This window comes from Carassius carassius, chromosome 25 (genome assembly GCF_963082965.1).
Source record: "Carassius carassius chromosome 25, fCarCar2.1, whole genome shotgun sequence".
In the NCBI taxonomy this organism is placed as follows: domain Eukaryota; kingdom Metazoa; phylum Chordata; class Actinopteri; order Cypriniformes; family Cyprinidae; genus Carassius; species Carassius carassius.
In genome coordinates, this window is record NC_081779.1 from 24,282,816 (window position 1) to 24,308,383 (window position 25,568).

At 39.7% G+C, this 25,568-nt stretch overlaps 1 protein-coding gene across 1 annotated transcript; it reads left to right on the forward strand.

Annotated features, from left to right (window-relative positions):
- The first annotated feature begins 12,584 nt into the window (after positions 1-12,584).
- LOC132104891 (immunoglobulin kappa light chain-like) lies at positions 12,585-19,676 on the forward strand. The gene is made up of 3 exons (XM_059510406.1): positions 12,585-12,930; positions 18,977-19,294; positions 19,369-19,676. The coding sequence occupies exons 1-3, from the start codon at positions 12,873-12,875 to the stop codon at positions 19,674-19,676; spliced, it is 684 nt and encodes a 227-aa protein (XP_059366389.1). The 5' UTR covers positions 12,585-12,872.
- The last annotated feature ends 5,892 nt before the right edge of the window (positions 19,677-25,568 follow it).

Genomic DNA, 25,568 nt, shown 5'->3' on the forward strand with positions numbered 1-25,568 from the left:
ATTATATTTTTTCGAATATTGTGGGAGTGCACACAATATTACTGTTCCCACCCCTACAGATCCTATAAATAGCCAACCTGTGCCCAGTTCCCCAAAATGTTCTTATCGCTAAGCAGTTCTTAACCTATTCCTTAACCTCTCTCTTAACGTTATGGCACGATTCCCAACACGTTCGTAAGCTAAGTATATCTTCTGTAAGTAACACTTTCGTAAGGTTGGTCTACACCATTCGTAAGCTCTCTCTTAGCGTTGTCAAGACGCTAGTCGCCGCCTCCGTGGAGCCAATTTTTTTATTCAAAGAGCTTCATCGAGGTCGTGGGAGAGGGCTATGGCCTAAGCAAGACCTCGGTGTGGAGGTGCTTCCACACTGTCACCAACGCCCTTCTGTGCCATGCCGGGGATTACATCCGGCTGCCAGCAACATGTCAGGAGGTCCAGGAGGTGCAGCAGGGCTGTCATGTCATTGCTGGCATCCCCAGAGTCTTGGTGGATGGCACACTCATCCCTATTGCCAATCCATCAGTGATTGATAAGGCATACATATCGCAAAAGGGGTACGAGGCCATAAACGTGCAGGTTATAGTGGACCATAGGGGTGTGATCTCCAACCTGGTGGCAAGGTCCAGCAAAACTTCAAGTTCCTCTGACAAGAAGCTTGGTGCCCATTTTTTACGTCGCTTCCCCACCATAGTCTGTATCTAACTCTCTCTCTCTGTTCATTGTAGATATGTTGCTTTTTATTGAAAATTAACCAATGGCAATCAATTCCGCATTGAACAGAAGTAACTGCAGCTGCTTGCCAATCAATTCTGATTGTAAAGTACTTTACCATTAATATAAAAGTGTATTACATAATTTTTAGAAGTCGTTAAACCCATGTCAAGAAGCGGCACAAGTGGCACAACGGGTTAAGGAAGGTGGATGATTAGCGAAGGATACCCGGTTCGTCTAACCGTCACAAAATATTGTGCATGTAATGCACCTTTGCGTGAAGTGGAAAATCAATTCCTCAGCAATCGATGCCAACTTATTCAGCACCAGTTGTTTATGTTCCTAAGTGTGTTCCCCGAAGTGTCACTTAGGAAGCCTCTTAATGTCACGGTTCATGGTCCTTCATCGGCTTCCCTGTTGTCTGTGTCCTGTCATTTTCTGCAGCTCGTGACCTGGGTAATCAGCGCTGATACATCGGCGCTGGTGTGTGCAGATCACATGCTGATTGCCCTCACCTGTCGCTTGTTCCCATTCTCCCTTATATTCCCTGCTGTGTCTGTCCCTTGTTGTCAGTAGATTTTGTGTTGTCAATGTAACTGTGCTGTGTGTCTGTGTCCTCACCTTTTCCTCTGTTGTGCTCAGGACACCTAGACGAGGAGTCTTTCGTTGGCCGTGTGCCCGAGATCCATGTCTCGTTTTTCCTCATCCCGTTGGGCATTGCACCAGAGGCAGTCTCCACAGCCTGTGCCCGCAGGTGACTGTATGGACGGCTCTGGGGTGTTACACCAGTTTTTTGGATTTTCTGTTACCAAATAAACTGTTGCACTTATCCTCTGCGTTTGAGTCCTCTCTCTTCACGCACTCTGACAGAATCTACTGACCATTATGGACTCAGCAGAGGAGATTGATGTCTTCCGAATCCTCAGACATCAAGGCACGCTGCTGGGGAGACAGCAGAAGGAGATCACAACTTCGCATCACGCCTTCTCGGAACTGTTGCTTGGGCTGGCCCAGCTCACTGAGCGGATTGATCGGCCTCAGATTGTTCCTCCCGCGCATCATGTTGTGAACACCCATCCGAACCAGAAACAGCTGCATTCCATCATGACGAGCCTCGTCTCAATCCACCTGCTCCTTACTCCGGTGAGCCCAACTCATGCCGTTTATTTTTATCATTATGTTCGCTGACTTTTTCGCTCCAGCCCTCTTGTTTTCCCATGGAGTGATCTAGAGTGGCATTCACCATCACGCTTTTAATCGGATGAGTGAGAGAATGGGGAACAGCCATTTGGGACAATGAACATAAGTGTTGCAGCTCATTTAAGAAGTTTTTGGAAGTGCTCCGCAAGGTATTCGATCGCTCCGCGCTTGGGACGGAGGCGGCGTGGGCGTTAACTTTGCTGCAACAGGGAGGTCAGTCTGTGTCGGACTACTCCATGGAGTTCCGCACTCTCACTGCGTCATGTGGATGGAATGCCAAAGCAGTGGGATCATTTTCTTCATGGGCTGGCAGACTGCATCAAGGATGAGATTTATTCTCTCGAACTGCCACCCAGCCTCGATGGTTTAGTTGACCTGGCCATCCGCGTGGACAACCGGATTGCTCTCCGGTCCCAGCATCGGAGGGGCCTGGCCTCTCACGAGCTCTTCTCCGGCCTGGTCGCTGGAGCGGCAGGTGACGCAACTTTTCAGCATCTTGTCATTCCTGAGGAGAAGCAAATGCAGAGAGCCCAGCGGAGGATCACCGGTGCCATCGTCTCACTCACAGTCTGTGTCTTCACTGTGGGGGAGCGGGGCATGTGGCGGCCTCGTGTCCTGGGAGAAGGCGGCGTTTTTCGCCCAAGGAGGGGCATACGATAAGCGTCACTAATACATTGCTGCCCTCTGGTGGTCGTTCCGTCCTCCAGGCTTCATTTACAATTTAATAAAACTCTTCACCAGGTGTCAGCTTTGATCGATTCTGGAGCAGAGGGTGATTTTATGGACATTGAGCTGGCTGCCCGATTAGGTGTTCCATCAGTTCCGCTGGCCGAGCCAATTTCAGCCAAGACTCTGTGAGGCACCCATCTCACCAGATTTACCCACTCCACCAGGTTTATTACTCTCACCCTCTCAGGTAATCATTCTCAGTAGATTCGTTTTCTCCTCATTCATTCTCCCTCTGCTCCATTGGTGTTAGGACACACACGGTTAGTCAAACATAACCCGCACATTGACTGGACTCTTAATTCTGTTCTGGCATGGAGCTCCTCTTGTTTATCTCAATGTTTGGGTCCTGCGTTTTCCCCTGTTATGTCTTGTTCTGTGTTACAGGAGAAGCCGGTGAGCCTGGAGAATGTACTGGAGGCTTACCATGACTTGACAGTGGTTTTCAGTAAGTCCCGAGCTTCATCTCTTCCTTTGCACCGCCCGTACGACTGTGCGATAGATCTGTTGCCTGGCACTTCTCCACCTAGGGGGCGCCTTTACTCTCTTTCCGGGCCTGAGAGGGAGGCCATGGAGTACATCAATGATTCTCAGGCAGCTGGCATCATCCGGCCCTCTTCCTCTCCGGCTGCGGCGGGGTTCTTCTTCGTGGGGAAGAAGGATGGATCACTCTGTCCCTGTATAGATTATTGGGGGTTGAATGATATTACGGTCAGGAATCGGTATCCTTTGCTGTTGATGTCATCGGCCTTCGAGCTCTTGCAGGGGGCAACCATCTTTACGAAGTTGAACCTTTGCAATATGCTTATCTAGTTCGGACTAGGGAGGGGGATGAATGGATGACTGGCTTTAACACCCCCACGGGGCACTTTGAGTATTTGGTCATGCCCTTTGGACATTCTAACTCCCCGGCGGTCTTCCAGGCACTCGTCAATGACGTGCTTAGAGACATGGTCGACAGGTTTGTATTTGTTTATCTCGACGACATCCTGATCTTCTCCCAGAACGAGCGCGACCATGTCCAACACATCAGGCGAGTGCTCCAGTGGCTGCTTGACAATCATTTATTCGCCAAGGTGGAGAAGTGCGAGTTTCACGTACGGTCGGTTCTGTTCCTGGGAAAAGCAGTTGCTGATTGGCCCACCCCAGATAGCCGTAAAGCGGCCCAGCGATTTCTGGGGTTTGCCAATTTTTTATAGGTGGTTCATTCGGAATTTAAGCCAGGTTGCCTCTCCTCTGACGGATCTCACCTCCACTCGAAGACGTTTCTGTTGGTCGCCGCAGGCTCATGCTGCATTTTCTAATTTAAAGAGTCGCTTTGTTTCGGCTCCCATTCTTGTTACTCCCGATCTGTCTCATCAGTTCGTTGTGGAGGTGGATGCGTCAGAGGTGAGAGCAGGGGCAATTTTGTCTCAGAGGTCACCTTTGGACAACAGAGTACATCCCTGTGCATTCTTTTCTCATCATTTAACCCCCTCGGAACGGAATTACGACATCGGGAATAGGGAGTTACTGGCTGGTAAGTTGGCGCTGGAGGAGTGGCGTCACTGGTTAGAGGTCACGGAGGTCCCTTTTTTAGTTTGGACTGATCATAAGAACTTAGAATAGACAGGCTCGCTGGGCACTATTCTTCGGTCGGTTCAATTTTAACATCTCCAACCGTCCGGGGTCCAAGAATGGTAAGCACTTTCGCGGATCTTTGAGTCTGAACCAAGATCCATCCTTCCGGTGACCATTCTGCCCCCTGATCGGGTAGTAGCCATGGCATCTGTGGGGTGGAGTCCAGAGTCCACTAAGCTCAGCGCAACGTCACAGTTCTGTCATGGTTCAGGGTGCTTCATCGGCTTCCCTGTTGTCTGTGTCCTTTCATTTTCTGCAGCTCGTGACCTCACCTAGCTGATTGCCCTCACCTGTCGCTTGTTCCCATTGTCCCTTATATTCCCTGCTGTGTCTGTCCCTTGTTGTCAGTAGATTTTGTGTTGTCATTGTGACTGTGCTGTGTGTCTGTGTCCTCACCTTTTCCGATGTTGTGCTCAGGACGTCTAGACGAGGAGTCTTTCGTTGGCCATGTGCCCGAAATCCTCTGTCTTGGTCTCCACAGCCTGTGTCCGCAGGTGACTGTACGAATGGCTGTGGAGTGTTACACCAGTTTTTGGCTCGTGTGTGTCATCACACGTTGGATTATTTTTGGATTTTCTGTTACCAAATAAACTGTTGCACTTATCCTCTTTGTTTGAGTCCTCTCTCTTCACGCACCCTGACACTTAACATGCTGCCTCTTACAGGCGTTACAAAGGCGCTGTCCCAAGTGAAGGTGCTGAATTAGTTGGCATCGATTGCTCAGGAATCGATTTTCCATTTCATGCGAAGGTGCATTACAGCGTTAAGAAAGACAACACGTTCTATGCAAATGAAACATTCCTCAAATTATTCCAGTAACATTTATTTTAATATAGTTTAAGTTATCAGTAAAATATAGACTTTACATTCAATTATCAAATGGTCAGTAACATATTTCACACGATATGTTGTGACGGGTTGATGAACCGGGTATCCCTCGCAAATCATCCACCCTCCTTAACCCGTTGTGCCACTTGTGCCGCTTCTTGACATGGGTTTAACGACTTCTAAAAATTATGTAATACATTTTATATTAATGGTAAGGTAATGTACAATCAGAATTGATTGGGAAGCAGCTGCAGTTACTTCTGTTTAGTGCGGTATTGATTGCCATTGGTTAATGTTTTCAATAAAAAGCAACTTATCTACAGTGAACAGAGAGAGAGAGTTAGATACAGACTATGGTGGGGAAGCAACGTAAAAAAAGGGCACCAAGCTTCTCGTCAGAGGAACTTTAAGTTTTGCTTGACCTTGCCACCAGGTCGGAGATCACACCCCTATGGTCCACTATAACCTGCATGTTTATGTCTGTGTATCCCTTTTGCGATATGTATGCTTTATCAATCACTGATGGATTGGCGATAGGGATGAGTATGCCATCCACCAGGCCCAAGACTCTGGGGATGCCAGCAATGACATGACAGCCCTGCTGCACCTCCTGGACCTCCTGACATGTTGCCGGCAGCCGGATGTAATCCCTGGCATGGCGCAGAAGGGCGTTGGTGACAGTTCAGACGCACCTCCACACCGAGGTCTTGCTTAGGCCGTAGCCCTCTCTCACGACCTCGATGAAGCTCTCTGTAGTAAAAAACCTTAACGCTGCAAGCAGCTGGACTTCTAGAAAAAGCAAAATTCCACCGCGTTAGCCTGGCAAGCGCAGGTCTGAGAAGGTCCAGCAGCTCCATAATGAGTTGTCTTGGGAGGCAAATTTTTTTTAATATAGCCACGTCAGGCAAAATGTTAAAAGGGCTTAAGTTTTGCCAAATAAAATAATTGGCTCTGCGGCCAGCGCCATTTTTGATTCAATACAAGGACAAGTTGGATCACTGCCATAGTTGGTCGCTTACTGGACACCACCATGCTTACCCATTTATAGATCTTAGCCATTTAGACCCAAATTGTTTGCCAGATTTTAATTATCAAAAGTGATTGCCAATTTAATGACATTATGAAATATCCTAGGCTAATTACCACCATATTAGTTCTGATACCACATAAAGTCAACTTCATAAATAGGCCTGTATCCATGGCGAACATATTTTATTATACGCCACAACACTGTCAAAATAACATGGTTTGACTTGTACTGTGCTGCACTGATTTCTAAAGACTGCTGCACAGTGGCGGCGACTAGCGTCTTGACAACACTAAGAGAGAGCTTACGAATGGTCCAGACCAACCTTACGAAAGTGTGACTTACAGAAGATATACTTAGCGTACGAACGTGTCGGAAATCATGCCATAACGTTAAGAGAGAGGTTAAGGAATAGGTTAAGAACTACTTAGCGATTAGAACGTTTTGGGGAACTGGGCCCGGGTTTGTAAATATCATTTGATTTTGGTGAATTGCTTTAAGTTGTAAGACTCATGAAACTCTTGATACTCAGGAGGACACAGAAAAGAAAAAAAATATTTAAAGCAATAGATTTGATTTACTTCTAGAATGTCATTTCAACCTGACATTGCACATATGTAAGTATTTGAAGTGCAGGGTGGAGAAATGTCTCAGACTCAGTAAGCGAGCGAAGGTGAGGGCATTGAACACTGGCCTTTCTTCCATGCTTTCACCATGCTGTTCTTTTCTTCTCACACCCGTGTGGTTAGATCAAAACAACTGACTGCATCCAGAATTACAGCAGATTGTCACATGCAGTAGAGTCAGCAACAAGAACCTGCTCAGTCTGCATCGGCCTTTATGGATTAAAAAAAAAATGTTGTGCAATACAGAGAAAGCCACACCAACGGAGAGCAACAGTGTCTTTTTGAATGATATCTGAAAAATAAAAACCTGAGACATTAAACCTCTATCTTTCAAGAACTCTTCTATGTTAGCAATACCACATCATCACAATGTCCTTTTCGGCCTCTGAGTTCATTAAGCAAGGTTATGTCTTGGCAACCAAAACATGTATAGAATAGCCTGAATAGCCTAGACTGACACATTGTATTTCCAAGTTAAATAAACTATAATAAAGTAAGAGAGACGTGCATTAAGGAGTCCTTTTTGGGATACATGAGATACATGTAATATTGCCCCATGTATGGAAGCATATGGGTAGCAATATTCAATTTGGAATGTAATATGCAAAATGACAATGCAATATGTAAAATGGCAATGCATTTCTGTATTTACATTTTCCAATACATTTGTGCAACGTTTGGTGCAAAATAAAAATGAAAATTAAATTACATAATTTTCATTTGATAATCCATACACCAGTTTTAATATGTAAAATGAATACTAATTTTAACGCTTTATAAGTGTATTACAGAAATGATTAGATATGTATAACGTTCAAGAAAATACTGTGGCAAAATTATCATTTAAATGCTATTTTTCTTAAATGCATTAACACTCACAGTCAAGACACTTACGATTGCATTTTCATTCAGTGTCCCTCAATGAATGTAGCAAAATTCAATGTGCACATTGAAAATGCATTCCGAGCCGATCACGTCTCCGCCCCCTCCCTCCATGTCAATCACTGCGTGAACAAGGTGGGGCTTGCAGAAGGTCAGAGACTCAAATCTCAAGAAGAGGATTCAAGTGAGAAAGCATGGACAAGACAGTTGGTCCATGTACGTTTTCATCATTTCGGTTTATAGCTTCAATATTTCATTCGCACTTGTGGGCGGCGCTGAAGCGTTCCTTTCATCTTATTGGTCGAATCGCTCTACCTTCAGCTCGGTCTTTTCATTCTTTCAGGCAGAATAAGAGTCAGTGCGAGTGAAGCACTGTAATGTCTGAAACCACCGCTCACTGTTAATTAGCATAATATTTGAATCAGATGTAGCTGGGCACATAATTCGTGCTGCTGCGACTTGCAAGAGACCCCGTTAAATTATTTCTAGGTTATAGTATTGTATAAATATTGTCCAACTGATAAAAACAGTGCAAATAGTTCTGTCTCCTTGGATAACAGTGAAGTGGAAATAAATATAGTTAAATTTATGAAATAAAATTAAATAGGATTTTTTTGGGAAGGTAAGTCTGGCCAGTTATACAGCAACACGAGTCAGACGAGTCTGAAGATCTGAGCTGAATTTGGTGAAACATTAAAGTTCTAGTCTGTGTCAATTACTCTCATAATAAATAATAATAATAATGTTACCCGTATTTTTCAGTATAAGTTGCATCAGTCCAAAAATACGTCATGACGAGGAAAAAAACATATATAAGTTCCACTGGACTATTAAGTCGCATTTATTCAGAACCAAGAGAAAACATTACCGTCTACAGCCACGAGAGGGCGGTCTGGGGTAGGCTACAGGAGCACAGAGCAGCATAGAGCTAATTTTACTATTTTTATTTCAGAAATGTAACTATATTAATTTTTACAATTATTTATTAATGTCACACATACATACCTAGTGCCTCATGACTTAAAAGATGAGAGTGGTAAATGTTACAGACATGGAACTGTTCAGTCTATTATTGATTTTTATTTCCACTTCACTTTTATCCAAAGAGAGAGAACTATTTGCACTGTATTTATCAGTGGGACAATATTCATACAATACTACAACCTAGAAATAATTTGCAGGTCTCAGCAGCACGAATTATGTGCACAGCTACATCTGATTAAAATGTTATGCTAATTAACATTTAGCGGTGGTTTCAGACATTACAGTGCTTCACTCACACTGACTCTTATTCTGTCTGAAAGAATGAAAAGACCGAGCTGAAGGTGGAGTGATTCGACCAATCAGATGAAAGCAGCGTTTCAGCTCTGCCCACAAGTGCGAATAAAATATTGAAGCCATAAACCGAAATGATCAAAACGTACATGGACCAACTGTCTTGTCCATGTTCTCTCACTTGAATCCTCTTCTTGAGATTTGAGTCTCTGACCTTCTGCAAGCCCCGCCTTGTTCACGCAGTGATTGACATGGAGGGAGGGGGCGGACACGTGATCGGCTCGGAATGCATTTTCAATGTGCACATTGAATTTTGCTACATTCATTGAGGGACACTGAATGAAAATGCAATCGTAAGTGTCTTGACTGTGAGTGTTAATGCATTTAAGAAAAATAGCATTTAAATGATAATTTTGCCACAGTTTTTGCTTGAACATGTTATACATATCTAATCATTTCTGTAATACATTTTCATTTTAATTTTGCAACTTATAAAGCGTTAAAATTAGTTTTCATTTTACATATTAAAACTGGTGTATGAAATGGCAAATAAAATTTATGTAATTTAATTTTCATTTTCATTTTGCACCAAACGTTGCACAAACGTATTGGAAAATGTAAATGTAAATACAGAAATGCATTGTCATTTTACATATTGTCACGTTCGGTGTTACAGAGAACACACAGGAGAGAGAACCAATTGCGGGTATGTATTTATTAAAGGGGCAATCCAAAGAATAAACAGTCCAGGCAGGGGTCGATATCCAACAAATCCAAACATAAACAAAACACGAAGACAAGACAAGACAAGGCAAGGCAAGGCAAGGCAAGGCAAGGCAAGATGACGGACATGAATAAACATCAACATTAAACAAGGACTCCGTGACTAAGACTCAGACAGACCAGGTATAAATACACAAAAGGATGATGGGGAAACAGGAGACAGGTGGGGAACAATCAATTACCTAAACAAGGAGGAAGGTGACCAAATAAGGAGACAGGAAGTGATAAGGTGACAGACACCGTGAGAAAGGAGGACATCTAGTGGAAACCCAGGGACACAACCCAGACACTGTGACAGAACCCCCCCTCTACGGAGCGGCTCCCAGACGCTCCACGACAGACACAAAACAGACCAGGAGGGAGGCGGACAGGTGGAGGCTCAGGGGGAGGGATGGAGGGCCAGAAAAGAAAGACATTGGAAACAGGCACCAGAAAGTAACCACAAAACAGGAAGACCAGGAGGGAGGAGGACTGGAGGAGGTTCAGGGGGAGGGATGGAGGGCCAGACTACAGAGAGGAACAGGGACAGGAGTAAATACAAAAACAACAAACAAAAAACAACATGAAGCCCCCCAGGGCGGGGCAGAAGACCACCACGTCCTTGTGGTCGAGGCCAGAGTCCTCCAGGGCGGGGCAGAAGACCACCACAACCGTGTAGTCAGGGCAAGCGCCCCCCAGGGCGGAGCAGAAGACCACCATGTCCGTGTGGTCAGAGCAGAAGCCCCCCAGGGAGGAGCAGAAGACCACCACGTCCTCGTGGTCAGAGCGGACGCCCCCCAGGGCGGAATGGAAGACCACCACGTCCGTGTGGTCAGAACGGAAGCCCCCCAGGGCGGAGCAGAGGACCACCATGTCCTCGTGGTCAGAGCGGAAGCCCCCCAGGGCGGAGCGGAGGACCACCACGTCCTCGTGGTCGACGCCAGAGTCCCCCAGGGCGGAGCGGATGACCACCACCCCCCTGTGGTCGATGCCGGAGTCCAACAGGCCCGAGCAGCAGCCCACCCAGTGACTTGACTTGACTCTGAACGTCCAACGGTGACCCGCCCTGACTCTGGAAGGTCATCAGTGACTGGCCCTGACTCTGGAGAGTCCACTGGGACCTGACTCGACTCTGGACGGTCAACAGGAACTAGCCCTGACTCTAGACCGGCATCGGGCACCGCCTCGGCCTCGGGAACGGCATCGGGCACCGCCTCGCCCTCCGGAACCGCATCGCCCTCCGGAACAGCATCGGCCTCGGGCACCGCCTCGGCCTCCGGAACGGCATCGGGCACCGCCTCGGCCTCCGGAACAGCATCGGCCTCCGGAACAGCCTCGGCATCGGGAACAGCATCGGGCACCGCCTCGGCATCGGGCACCGCCTCGGCCTCCGGAACAGCATCGGGCACCGCCCTGGCATCGGGCACCGCCTCGGCATCGGGCACCGCCTCGGCCTCCGGAACAGCATCGGGCACCGCCTCGGCATCGGGCACCGCCTCGGCCTCCGGAACAGCATCGGGCACCGCCTCGGCATCGGGCACCGCCTCGGCCTCCGGAACAGCATCGGGCACCGCCTCGGCATCGGGCACCGCCTCGGCGTCCGGAACAGCATCGGGCACCGCCCTGGCATCGGGCACCGCCTCCGCATCGGGCACCGCCTCGGCCTCCGGAACAGCATCGGGCACCGCCTCGGCCTCCGGAACAGCATCGGGCACCGCCTCGGGAACGTCCTCTGGGCCTTGAGGAACGGTAGACGCCTGTCTCCTCCTCCTCCGTCCTCTATGTTGGCGAGCCGGTGACACCTTATCTGGAGACTCAGGCGTTGAGTCGGCCATCTTGTGCTGTGGCCCCAAGCTGGCGGCCACCTTGTGCTGTGGCGCTGGGCTGGCGGCCATCTTGTGCTGTGGCTCTGGGCTGGCAGCCATCTTGTGCTGTGGCCCTGGATTGGCGGCCATCTTGAGCAGTGGTGCTGGGCTGGGGACCGCCCCACCGGAAGAGACCGGAGTGGCTGGGGCATTCCACAGAAGCCGATGCTGCACATAGTACACAAACTCCCAGTAGTCCAGTGTCTCTAAATGTACCATCTCCTCCTGAGACACTGGATCATCCAGCCCGCCGTTGAAGTAGTCCTTCAAGGCCGCATCGTTGTATCCCATACCCTCGGCCAGGGACCAGAACACCTGTGCCAGGGCACCCACCTCATTGCCCTCTTGGCGGAGAGCGATCAGCCGGAGATACTTAGCTCTCCGCTCCGCCATCTTGGCTGGGGAACGGGAAAAAAACATACCGCTGGATCTCAGTGCGACGGAGTCCTTCTGTCACGTTCGGTGTTACAGAGAACACACAGGAGAGAGAACCAATTGCGGGTATGTATTTATTAAAGGGGCAATCCAAAGAATAAACAGTCCAGGCAGGGGTCGATATCCAACAAATCCAAACATAAACAAAACACGAAGACAAGACAAGACAAGACAAGGCAAGGCAAGGCAAGGCAAGGCAAGGCAAGGCAAGATGACGGACATGAATAAACATCAACATTAAACAAGGACTCCGTGACTAAGACTCAGACAGACCAGGTATAAATACACAAAAGGATGATGGGGAAACAGGAGACAGGTGGGGAACAATCAATTACCTAAACAAGGAGGAAGGTGACCAAATAAGGAGACAGGAAGTGATAAGGTGACAGACACCGTGAGAAAGGAGGACATCTAGTGGAAACCCAGGGACACAACCCAGACACTGTGACACATATTGCATTGTCATTTTGCATATTACATCCCAAATTGAATATTGCTACCCATACGCTTCCATACCCATGACCCCATTTCCCCATACACCAATTTATTTTTTTTTTATCATGGCAACGTTTCCTGAAAGCATCATGACCATTATAACTAATTATCATTATCATTATCATTATCATGCCCATTATAACTTATTCTCAAGAGCCCCAGACCGTTGGGAAACTTTCATAAACAATGTAAACAGGTCTTTCGATCCACAGACAGGTTTAGGCCTAGCTTTTGCAAGTGATTTCTATAGACAATGAGGGTCCACCCACTGGAGACTTGCAATTTTCTTCTTTCTTGCTTTGCTTCTCATTGCAGGCCGTTTTCAGTCAAACTGGGAGGCGTTTCATTGTGTGACTGTCTTATTGAGTTAAAATGGTATTTCAGATATCGTTTTTTTTTTAGACAATTGAAGATACAGACATGGGAACTTGGATGCATTGTTGGATTTTGTTATGTTCTTGCTTTTTGGCTTCACACAGTAAGTATTTTCCCATTTTGTCTGCATTTTCAGAACATTATAAAAAACAATCTTTTTATCAGTTTCAAAAAGTTTCACTTTTTGGTCTAATATTCTGGTCACAATATATAAAATTCTAAAGCATTTTAAACATGTTTTTATTTTTATTTTGTTTGCAGCTACTCACTCATTCATCGTGACTCAATCACCGGGACTCACACACGTCTCAGTCGGTGGTTCTGTTGAATTGAGATGTATATTTGAGTGGACTGTTGATCACTGCTATAGCGCTGCTGTTTGGGAAAAGTTGAATCTACGGACTGGAAAACTTACGCCAGTGGATACTATCCATCAGAACAGTATTCGACAAAATATAGATAGAACTTGCGTTTTGATTCTTAATAATTTAACCAAGAAAGATTCAGGCATGTATTATTGTATTAGCCATTATAGCAAAATGGTTATGATCGGCAATGGGACCAGGGTGATCGTAACAGGTAAATCTACAGTGAAATCTCATCACACTTTTACTATAGGGTCACAATCACTAAAGTTCTGTTCTGTGCTATAGATCAGTCTGAAGCAGAGCTCTCCATCTTCTTCTCAGCACATGAATCTGACTCAACATCGGTATCACTGCAGTGTCTCGTGACTGGACTTGTCCCGTCTCAGGTGCGCGTGTTCTGGATGATTAAAGAGAAAGTGTATTCTGGATGGACAGAGTCTGCCTGGACAGACAACACTGATTCAGCCACAGAATTCACTCGAGCTCATCTCTCCATTTCTGCAGAGGAGTGGGACGATGTCGATGAAATTCAGTGCTTTGCTGAATATGATGGAAAAAACATCTCCACAACTCTGATGCGAAGCGGTGAGTAAATTATACAAAATTCAGAGAAACGTATCAGGAAAAACACGTAGCCTACTCTCTGTAAAAATATCAATCCAAAAAATAAATAAATAAATAAAAATCTTAACCTTGAAACTTTTTTTTTTCTCTACAACTTTATTTCATTTTGAATTTGAATTAAAGGCTACAGAAGAAAGAATAAAAAACATATGAAATCAAGTTAGTGACCTGTTAAACAAATGGAAAAAATGTTATAGCTATGAAGACACTGCCCGATGTTAAAGCACGACACTAATGGTTATTAATGAATTTATACCTATATCTATCTATAACTCATCTGCTCACTGCTGCATTTCAGGACCCGAGCCTGAAATCTTCTCCTGGCTCGTGTACGCCAGCTGTGTGGCAGCGCTCCTGACCATACTTCTAACTGTTATCATGTCTGTGGGATTATATCGAGGTAACTATTTTTCACTTCGGATTTAGTAGGTCTACCCTAAGCTACATTGTTGCAAATACTAAAAAGTAATACATTATATTTTCTAAAACTCTGAACAGTTCACAACCGCCTCTAAAATAAGTTTTGTCTTACTGGATGTATCTTTGTCTGGTTTGTTTGATTGCATGAGTTAAGTTTACTGAAAGAAAAAATTAAGCATATAATATTTTATTTTCACATTGTTGATTAGCGTGACAGTAAAGAGGACAAAATGTTGGAATACATATATGACAAGTAGTTAGTTAGTTGATATTGAAATAATTAGTTACCAAGTCTTTTACTTGTACACAATCTTTCAAAATATTAATGTACTCGTTCATATATTGGAGATAATATAAAGGCTATAAATATGCACAATTCATAAACATAAACAGAACCAAAAATTATTCATATATGAATTTTAAAACTAAAGTAACATCAATCAACTTTGCACGAATTAAAAAAAAAGGTGCTTTGATGAATACTTTGGTAAAACTGTCCAGTAATATGTTCATATATACTGTATATATATATATATATATATATAGTTGGATAATCAATGTTTATTTTCTCCATTCCAATTTTCAGATATGTTGATGACAAAAAAGTCCAGACGGTCAGTATAACAACATATACTTTACAAACGTCAAAACTAATGTAATATAAAGTAAATGAACCAAACTGTATATGTATTTCATTTTAGGCTCACAAGAAAAGATGCCCACCGCAAACCTTCATATGGTAAAATGACCTTTCTAAACTAAAACTGTAGCCTAATGTGACATGCATTTAATACACACAATCTGCAATAATAGCGATACTACATAAAGAAATTTTCAGTAAAAAAACAACAACAACAAATGAATGTGTTTATTTATTTATTATTTAACAGGTCAACAGAACACACCGAGAGAAGAGGGTTCATCTGTTCTGGTAAGAGACAGAAATGAAGATTGTGAATATTGAAGTGAATCACTAAAATTTTTTTTCTGCATGTTTGTTTCAGCTGTTTCAGAACAACTAGTTAAATAATAAACAATCTAAAATGTATCATACATTATGAACATGGGTTGATGTAGTTATATTTCATTTATTGTCAAAAAAAGTTGGTTAATGAAGCAATGTTTAATCAAAACTTATTTGAGAATGTGATGTTGAAGTTTTGTTGGTGATATTGGTTAAGTACCTAAAAAAGTGCAATTAAATAAATAAATACCAAATAAGTAAGTAGTTGTAAAAAAGTGGTATATAAATTAAAAAATGTGACTTGCTGTGTTTTCTAAATCTTCTGAAGTCAACTTAGAACAACTTAGACTGAAAATATTAGGCATTGTTCTCCTCTATATTATTATATATATTATGTTATATTATATCATACTCCCGATCAAATGTGTAGAACAAAAAAGTTAAAGATTTTTAGAAAAGATGTCTTAAATTTTGGTCAGTTCCTCATAGTTTTAATGTTCAAATTATTTGGACTATAGCATTTTGTATTACTTAACTTAATTGTCCTCTTTGGAGATTGACAGAAATGGTCCTGAATGTCATGGAATTAAAAAAAATTGTGTGGAGATTGATAAAAGTGTTATTTTTTATGACATGGCTGTCTAACTGGTCAATTGTGGCATTGAGCACTCAATATATTTCATTATACACTATATATATTCATTGGCAGATAATAGAAATAATAGAGCAAACTATGCCTTCAAACAAACACATAACAGATTAAGTAATATAAAGAGTGTGAGAAAGTTGCAGGTTTTTGTTGACAAAAGTAAAAAAATAAATAATAAAAAAACACTGTTGGTAATTCTATATACCAGTTTGCATTTTATGATGTTAATATTTTGTCCAGTGTTTCTCTGGGGATCCTATCAGTCAGAGACAGGAGGTTGGTCCATCAAAACAATAAAGGTAAAGCAAAAGCAGATTTTGTAATTATATTAATTATATGAAACAGCAAAGTACACTTCCAAAGTAATTACAACTTACAAGGGAACACTTGTAAGGAGCATTCTCACATGGACTTGAGATTTTCTTTCCTTCTTTTTTCAGTGTGGAGAAGGAAATGTTGGAGTACGCTAAACAATTACTAAAATAAATGACTAAATAAATATTTGTTTACTTTTGTTATCTTAAAACAATAAGATTGCCTGTTCTTGTTTTTGTAATGGCCATGGTCTTGAATATTTATTAGTTAGGAACTGTTTCCTGTACTTATCTAAAGTTAGCTTTTATTATTTTCATATTTTCTTCTTAATAAAAATGTGTCCTCCTGAAAATGGGGTTAATATTGTCTCTCTGTACGGGCTTCACACTTTCCAGACATATACACCCTACATATCATTTTCTGTTGAGCAAAGTGTTTCTACACTACAGTACTGAACATATTTAAGACGGATCATAACAGTAATAATTACTTGAGCAGCAAATCAGCAGATTAGAATAGTTACTGAGAATTCTGTCCTACATCCCTGATGTGTGCAGCACAGAACAGCAGATCAGCTTTTCTTTGTAATTTCACTTCTTATCATAGATAATAATGCAGGCAACGTGTGTTTGAGATTGTGTTCATATACTATTTTTCATATACTATTTATACCATTTTTTTTGTGATGGTCTGAAAAACCACAGTGCATAAAACAGGAAAATGTATGGCCTCATGTTATAGCCTTCATTCTCCCATTTGGCAGCTTGTGGTTAAACAGAAGTTGCATAACAGGATGTTAGACAAGACAAAGATCTCATGAAACAGAACTGCACACCTGCTTTCACTGTCCATTTTTGCAGCAGCTCCACTGGCATTACTTAAGCTATGATATGAAACTGTTTTTATGATGTCTGTATTGTCATAAAGCCTAATGTTCTCCTTCTCTTCCTTCCATTCCTACAGTGTGTAAATAACCACATCACTGAGTGTTATGAAAAACTCAGATGAATAATAAAATAAGTCTGTAACACATCTGTAACAAAGCATTCAAGACATTGTGTACACAATGTTGACATATTGACATATAAAGTTGAATTAAAGCAAAATTGTGAATAGCTATTACAATGACTACCTATGATTTCCTATTTTATATTATGTAGATTTACAAATCTTAGTGAATTTGAACTCTGAATTAAGAAAGCAATATCATTTTATTTCTAATTGTGCATTATGTATTAAAGTTTTGTTTTATTAGTATTATTTCCATTTATATTGGTAAAATGTCAAGCTTAAGTGAATAGTTGACCTAAAGTAATAATAATAATAATAATAAATTCATTTACTTACACAACCCTGTATGAATTTATGTTCGACATTGACAATAAATAACACTGCATGAACAAAATCCATTCCACAGGAGAAAGCAAGTCATTTTTCATTTTCATTCAGGATGACCTGTTTTAATATGAAGTTACATCATTCTTATATTTACTAGCTTGACATTGCATGTAGAAGTAGCTGTCTGAAGTGCAGGGTGGAGAAAGAGTACTGTCAGTTTGAAAGTGGGTGTTTGAGCATTGACTGTTCTTACACCATGCCGCTCTTTTCATCTCACACGAAACAACTGACAAGTGACTGCATTCAGATTGTAAGAAGATTATCAGAAAGCAGAGAGTTAACCAGCAAGAAGAACATCTTCTCAAGTTAGCAACGGAAAACACAAACAATACAATTAAAAGAATTGTACACAGTAAAAACAAATCAGTGAAAATAGGGCACAATGAACTGTATCAATGTTGAGGAATTATGTTGTGTTTTAGGATTAACAAAACTGTCTGTAAAATTAATGGGTAATGTCCTTAAAGAAAATTATCACACTGTAAAATAATAATAAATGAATGAATGAATGAATGAATGAATACTTATTTACTTCTGCCAGGACATTATCAAATGATTTTATGGACATTTCTTTTGACTCTAAAAAAACAACACAATACAGTGCAAAATTCAAAATACTTCATGTCAGTACAGAAAATTATTTCATATTAATACATTTATTTTTATGGATTAATCCTTTTTTTAATTTAATTGTTCAATTTTAATTGATTGACTGATGTATTTATTTATTTATTTTTCAGTAGATTATTTGCTGAAATATACTGTTTGTGCTAAATGCCCATCATTTTTGGAGAACGTGTATCAGAGTTGTGTGCCATTCTAAAATGAATTTGGGATACCTTAGAAATTCCAGTTCAGTTCTTGAATTTGCAGAATTGCAATAGGTTATGAGCAAAAAAAGTATAGAATACATCAGCAAAATATGGCCTAAGAACTACATCAAACAGTATTAGTAGTGAGATAAAGCTCTATTAAAGCATAACCACTTCTACAGTATGTGAAACACAAAATATTTTGTGAGCGCTACTTTGCAGTCTGTTTGCAAAAACAAATATTATCATCTTAGTAAATTCCTATAACTTCTTACAGAGTCTTTGATTTGCAGCATAAATAGACATTTGCCCCAGTTTTGCTCTAAGAAGGGCCACCCTCTGGTAAGTTTTTTTTCCCCTTGTGGTTTCAATCAAACTCTTGTGTACTGACACCATTAAGACTGTGTCAGGTACTTGTGATGTTAAATGGTGCATCAGAGCCTTGAAACCGTTAATATGCATACCTGGATGCATTTCATCTGTTCTGAGTAAGCCTATGCCAGTTATCAGTCTTATCACATTTCTCGTATGCTCATTAACTTAATATTTCATTATGTAGATTATTCACTGTGAACCTGTTTTTATTTTCTCATTTGCAGCTACTCACTCGTTCATCGTGACTCAATCACCGGGACTCACACACGTCTCAGTCGGTGGTTCTGTTGAATTGAGATGTATATTTGAGTGGACTGTTGATCACTGCTATAGCGCTGCTGTTTGGGAAAAGTTGAATCTACGGACTGGAAAACTTACGCCAGTGGATACTATCCATCAGAACAGTATTCGACAAAATATAGATAGAACTTGCGTTTTGATTCTTAATAATTTAACCAAGAAAGATTCAGGCATGTATTATTGTATTAGCCATTATAGCAAAATGGTTATGATCGGCAATGGGACCAGGGTGATCGTAACAGGTAAATCTACAGTGAAATCTCATCACACTTTTACTATAGGGTCACAATCACTAAAGTTCTGTTCTGTGCTATAGATCAGTCTGAAGCAGAGCTCTCCATCTTCTTCTCAGCACATGAATCTGACTCAACATCGGTATCACTGCAGTGTCTCGTGACTGGACTTGTCCCGTCTCAGGTGCGCGTGTTCTGGATGATTAAAGAGAAAGTGTATTCTGGATGGACAGAGTCTGCCTGGACAGACAACACTGATTCAGCCACAGAATTCACTCGAGCTCATCTCTCCATTTCTGCAGAGGAGTGGGACGATGTCGATGAAATTCAGTGCTTTGCTGAATATGATGGGAAAAACATCTCCACAAATATGTTTCGATTTGGTGCGTAAATGATGGAAGTCTCAGAGAAATATTAAAATGTTACACGTTATTGCCCTCTTTTATCTCTTTATTTTCAGAATTCTAAAAACAGACTAATTGTCAAAATAAAAATAAACTTTTTAATTTAAAATGTCAATTAACATGATTTTTTTTTTCCTTTTTTTTCCGGGCAGTGTTTTTGTGTGTTTGTTATAAACACCTGTCAAAACCCTGATTTAATCGTTAAAATAGATTTGCATATTTAGAATAATTTGATTAATTCTGTTCCAAAGATTATAATTACATTTAAATATAATATCTGTTGTGTAGACAAGTGAACAAACTAAAACATTCTCATACATTCAGGCAAGATAACTAAAAGACTGAAGACTGTGTTAAATATTGCCCTGTACAAAATAAATCATATGTGTATTAGTTATAAATTGTACTCTGATCTTACTCAATCTTTCAGGACTGAATCCAAAAACGCTGCGGATTCTGTACGGTGGCTTGGGGACATTATTCCTGATTATAGCTGTGGTCTTCTCTGTTTGTTTATGCAAAGGTAAAGATTTAATACATCTGGAAATCTGTGAAAACCGTGAATATGCAAATGTGATACTTAATTATTACATTTTTATTTTAAAATCTCAAGGGCACTTTAGGTAAATAAATTAGGTGAAAGATTATCAGATGACAAAAAAGTCTGGGAATCTCTGCATTACGTAAATAAGAAATAAAGTGAATTTGTCCATTTTAATGTGTTTAAAGGACAAATGCATTCCAAAGACATTGTAATCGATGACTAAATAACCCACTGAGTGGTCATTCAAATAAACATTAATGTGTTCATCAGTATGCACTGTTGAAACATTTCTTAAACATGAAATGACTTCTGTAAATCCAGTGGTCAAATTCTGTGTAGCCACCTGACCAGAGACTGATCTCTGTGTGAACGTCCATAAAACTGGAAGACTTTATGAGTGTATAAGCAGAAGGCTAGAACATTTGAAAGTAACATGTAAAAGAAAGAAAAGGGAATTAGGGAGAAACAATAAATTATGAAAAATTAATTGCTATTGTGTAAATATATAATCACATAATCCATAAAATGGATTACAAGAGGTTTTTTTAAATATAATTTTAATCTAATTACTGGTACTTAATTTTTGGAATCTGATTATGGATTCACATTCTGCCTCAGCCTCTTCGTTACAATTACATGTAATCAGTTACTACCCAGCTCTGCTAAGGAATACTAACTAAACTAATTATCAAACTAATATATTCAAATACTACTTGAATCACAGCATTGATACCAAAATTTATATTCTGGATTAGGGAAATAAAACCAAAACACATCGGTCATTTACAAAATTGATAAAAAACAAGATATGATCAGATTAAATTGTACATTTCATTTCTCCATTCCAATTTACAGGGTTAAAATTTACATAAAAAAAAAAAAATTCAACAACACCAACAACAAAAAAATTCAGGCATAAAAAATATATATTTTCTAAATTATGACTACTATGAGTATTCTGTACACTGCATAATGTTGTATAATATTCCATGTGAATTAGATAAATGCAGTCATCTAGTGCACTGAATACAGTTTGTCTATTACAGTGCATGATAACACATAACTGCACCAAATCTTAATAAAGTCATATTATGTTTTTACCCTTTAACAGGTGAACAGAGTGCAGTGACTGCAGAAATGTCATCTGTAATGGTAAATATGCTATATTCTAAAAAATTATATGTGAATATACAGACAGAATTTGTTGAATTATTGTAATAATGACAGAATTACTGTTTGATAAATATTCCTTTTAAATAGCTGGATTTGTGAAAACTAAATGTTTTGGAAAATCTGTTAGTTTTAGACTTCTAACATACACAAGAGAAGTCAAAAATGATTTGTCAAGTGCTGCCAACCATAGCTTTGGTGTGAATGCTACATTAAAATTTCCACACTAAAATATACTTAAACTTTATTTATTCATTTATTTTTGTCTAGTTTTACTCTGTGGATCCCGTCAATTTAGAGCTGAGTTTAAGTCCAACAAAAAAATAAAGGTAAAAAGAAAATGAGTGTATTATTTTTAATTACATTATTTATGTACAAAATAGTCAATCATTGTGAAGACCACTCTCATGTTTTCTTCAGATGATCTTTCCTCTTTTTCAGGGCATCACTGGAGACCAGTGCTATTGAACAGAATGTAAAGAAATTCTAGATTATTACAAACAGCTAAAAATGTAAGTTAATTAACTGAAATGTAATTCTCCTAATTCTATTATAATACAATGGTATACTTTATTCTCAGATTTGACTGTATTTTGTGTTCTGTGGGTGAACATGCATCTTTCAAACTTATTAATTTATGTTCTTGAGTAAATTTATATGAATAATCTACTATATATTGTTGATTATGTCTCCTCTTGGTCTCAAATAAAGTCAGTTTTCTGCTTTTACACATTTAGAATCAAAATTGCCTTCTTTGATTTTCTACATTTGAATATGCACAAATGAGATTTGGGAGCTAGAGTTTCTTATAGCGGCAATAACTCTTTGGATTAGGTATGGAAGCATATGGGTAGCGATATTCAATTTGGGATGTAATATGCAAAATGACAATGCAATATGTAAAATGGCAATGCATTTCTGTATTTACATTTACATTTTCCAATACATTTGTGCAACGTTTGGTGCAAAATGAAAATTAAAATTAAATTACAGAATTTTCATTTGCCATTTCATACACCAGTTTTAATATGTAAAATGAATACTAATTGTAACGCTTTATAAGTTGCAAAATTAAAATGAAAATGTATTACAGAAATGATAAGATATGTATAACATGTTCAAGCAAAAACTGTGGCAAAATGATCATTTAAATGCTATTTTTCTTAAATGCATTAACACTCACAGTCAAGACACTTACTATTGCATTTTCATTCAGTGTCACACAATGAATGTAGCAAAATTCAATGTGCACATTGAAAATGCATTCTGAGCCGATCACGTGTCCGCCCCCTCCCTCCATGTCAATCACTGCGTGAACAAGGCGGGGCTTGCAGAAGGTCAGAGACTCAAATCTCAAGAAGAGGATTCAAGTGAGAGAACATGGACAAGACAGTTGGTCCATGTACGTTTTGATCATTTCGGTTTATGGCTTCAATATTTTATTCGCACTTGTGGGCGGAGCTGAAACGCTGCTTTCATCTGATTGGTCGAATCGCTCTACCTTCAGCTCGGTCTTTTCATTCTTTCAGGCAGAATAAGAGTCAGTGCGAGTGAAGCACTGTAACGTCTGAAATCACCGCTAAATGTTAATTAGCAGAATATTTTAATCAGATGTAGCTGTGCACATAATTCGTGCTGCTGAGACCTGCAAATTATTTCTAGGTATTGTATGAATATTGTCCCACTGATAAATACAGTGCAAATAGTTCTCTCTCTTTGGATAAAAGTGAAGTGGAAATAAAAATCAAAAATAGACTGAACAGTTCCATGTCTGTAACATTTACCACTCTCATATTTTAAGTCATAAAGCACTAGGTATGTGTGTGTGACATTAATAAATAAGTGTAAAAAATAATATAGTTACATTTCTAAATAAAAATAGTAAAATTAGCTCTGTGCTGCTCAGTGCTCCTGTAGCCTACCCCAGACCGCCCTCTCGCGGCTCTAGACGGTAATGTTTTCTCTTGGTTCTGAATAAATACGACTTGCATATGCATAGACTTACCTTCCCAAAAAAATCCTATTTAATTTTATTTCATAAATTGAACTATATTTATTTCCACTTCACTGTTATCCAAGGATACAGAACTATTTGCACTGTTTTTATCAGTGGGACAATATTTATACAATACTATAACCTAGAAATAATTTAATTTAACTGGCCAGACTTACCTTCCCAAAAAATCCTATTTAATTTTATTTCATAAATTTAACTATATTTATTTCCACTTCACTGTTATCCAAGAAGACAGAACTATTTGCACTGTTTTTTATCAGTGGGACAATATTTATACAATACTATAACCTAGAAATAATTTAATTTAACTGGCCAGACTTACCTTCCCAAAAAATCCTATTTAATTTTATTTAATAAATTTAACTATATTTATTTCCACTTCACTGTTATCCAAGAAGACAGAACTATTTGCACTGTTTTTATCAGTGGGACAATATTTATACAATACAGTATACAACCTAGAAATAATTTAACGGGGTCTCTTGCAAGTCGCAGCAGCACGAATTATGTGCCCAGCTACATCTGATTCAAATATTATGCTAATTAACAGTGAGTGTAGTTTCAGACATTACAGTGCTTCAAGACCCACCTTGTTCACGCAGTGATTGACATGGCGCGAGGGGGCGGAGACGTGATCGGCTCAGAATGCATTTTCAATGTGCACAATGTGCACATTGAATTTTGCTACATGCATTGCGGGACACTGAATGAAAATGCAATCGTAAGTGTCTTGATTGTGAGTGTTAATGCATTTAAGAAAAATAGCATTTAAATGCTCATTTTGCCACAGTTTTTGCTTGAACATGTAAGACATATCTAATCATTTCTGTAATACATTTTCATTTTAATTTTGCAACTTATAAAGCGTTAAAATTAGTATTCATTTTACATATTAAGACTAGTGTATGAAATGGCAAATTAAAATTATGTAATTTAATTTTCATTTTCATTTTGCACCAAACGTTGCACAAATTTATTGGAAAATGTAGATGTAAATACAGAAAAGCATTGTCATTTTACATATTGCATTGTCATTTTGCATATTACATCCCAAATTGAATAATGCTACCCATATGCTTCCATAATTAGGAAGCACTATTCAATATTAACTAGTTGCTTCAAAAAGAAGAAATTTACTATTTTATTGAGGGAAAGTGAGCACCTATGTGTTCCCTAATTCATTAGCATTTTTATGTATTACCAATATATGCCAATAACGTTTGCAAAACCGAAATCTTAATTTTAATTAGCATCTAATTTAACTAACATGGGAAATGATCATTAAGTATAGCCTAATCGTTAATTTTGGAGCGGCACCCGACGTAGCCTAATATTAATAATAACAATAATAATAATGATTATTATGATAACAATAAAGAAGAAGATGAAGAAAAAAACATCTATACAATCCCATAAAATGACTTTTGTTGTTGTTGTTTTTATAGAAGTATACTGTTTTGTCTGTTCCAAGTAAGTTGTAACGTGCTATTAATTACACTGAATTTTGATACGCTTGCAATATAGCGCCTTTTGTCAGTTTGCATATACAGTAGAATAAGGACGAGGGAGCCCCGGTGTTTAGTTTTGTTCAACTCACTGTTTTAGCCACACGAGGGCGCCTCACGAGTTCTGCGCTCATGTTTCTCAGATCCAGGTTTGAGGTTTGAGTCACAGCCCAGTTCTAGCATAGTAGTTATCCTATTAGATTTTCCAGTGTTCCCTGCTTTTGTCATTTTGTATTTGTGCGAACAACTTTTGTACTGTTTAAACACAGCTTGTCTCTGGAGTAGGAATTTACTTTGAAATAGAATAATGAAACACAGTATACACGCTATCTGTAACTCTACATTGATCATTACCAATCTGGTTAAAATTTCATAGGTTCATTTGTTACAGTGAAATATTATTTGTAACTGTGAGCAAATTTGTCTGCCTAGATTTCATATTAACAAACAGATGATTAAAAAAAAATATATATGTTTATTTTATTATTGCCCCTGCCAATGTCCAGAAACATATTTGTCCTTATCAGTGTGATACATGTAACATTTTTGTAATTGTCACTCGTTTCTGCATTTGTTATTTTTCATATTGGACAAGCATTCAGCAAGTATGCCTACATATTATTTTTCACTTTACTGACATTGT

What these genes read in the sequence shown, in the direction of transcription:
- LOC132104891 (XM_059510406.1), top strand. Translation starts at nt 12,873, where the DNA reads ATGGGAACTTGGATGCATTGTTGGATTTTGTTATGTTCTTGCTTTTTG. An exon ending in TTGCTTTTTGGCTTCACACA is followed by an intron (nt 12,931 to 18,976) that starts GTAAGTATTTTC and finishes TCTCATTTGCAG; the next exon opens with CTACTCACTCGTTCATCGTG. An exon ending in GACCAGGGTGATCGTAACAG is followed by an intron (nt 19,295 to 19,368) that starts GTAAATCTACAG and finishes TCTGTGCTATAG; the next exon opens with ATCAGTCTGAAGCAGAGCTC.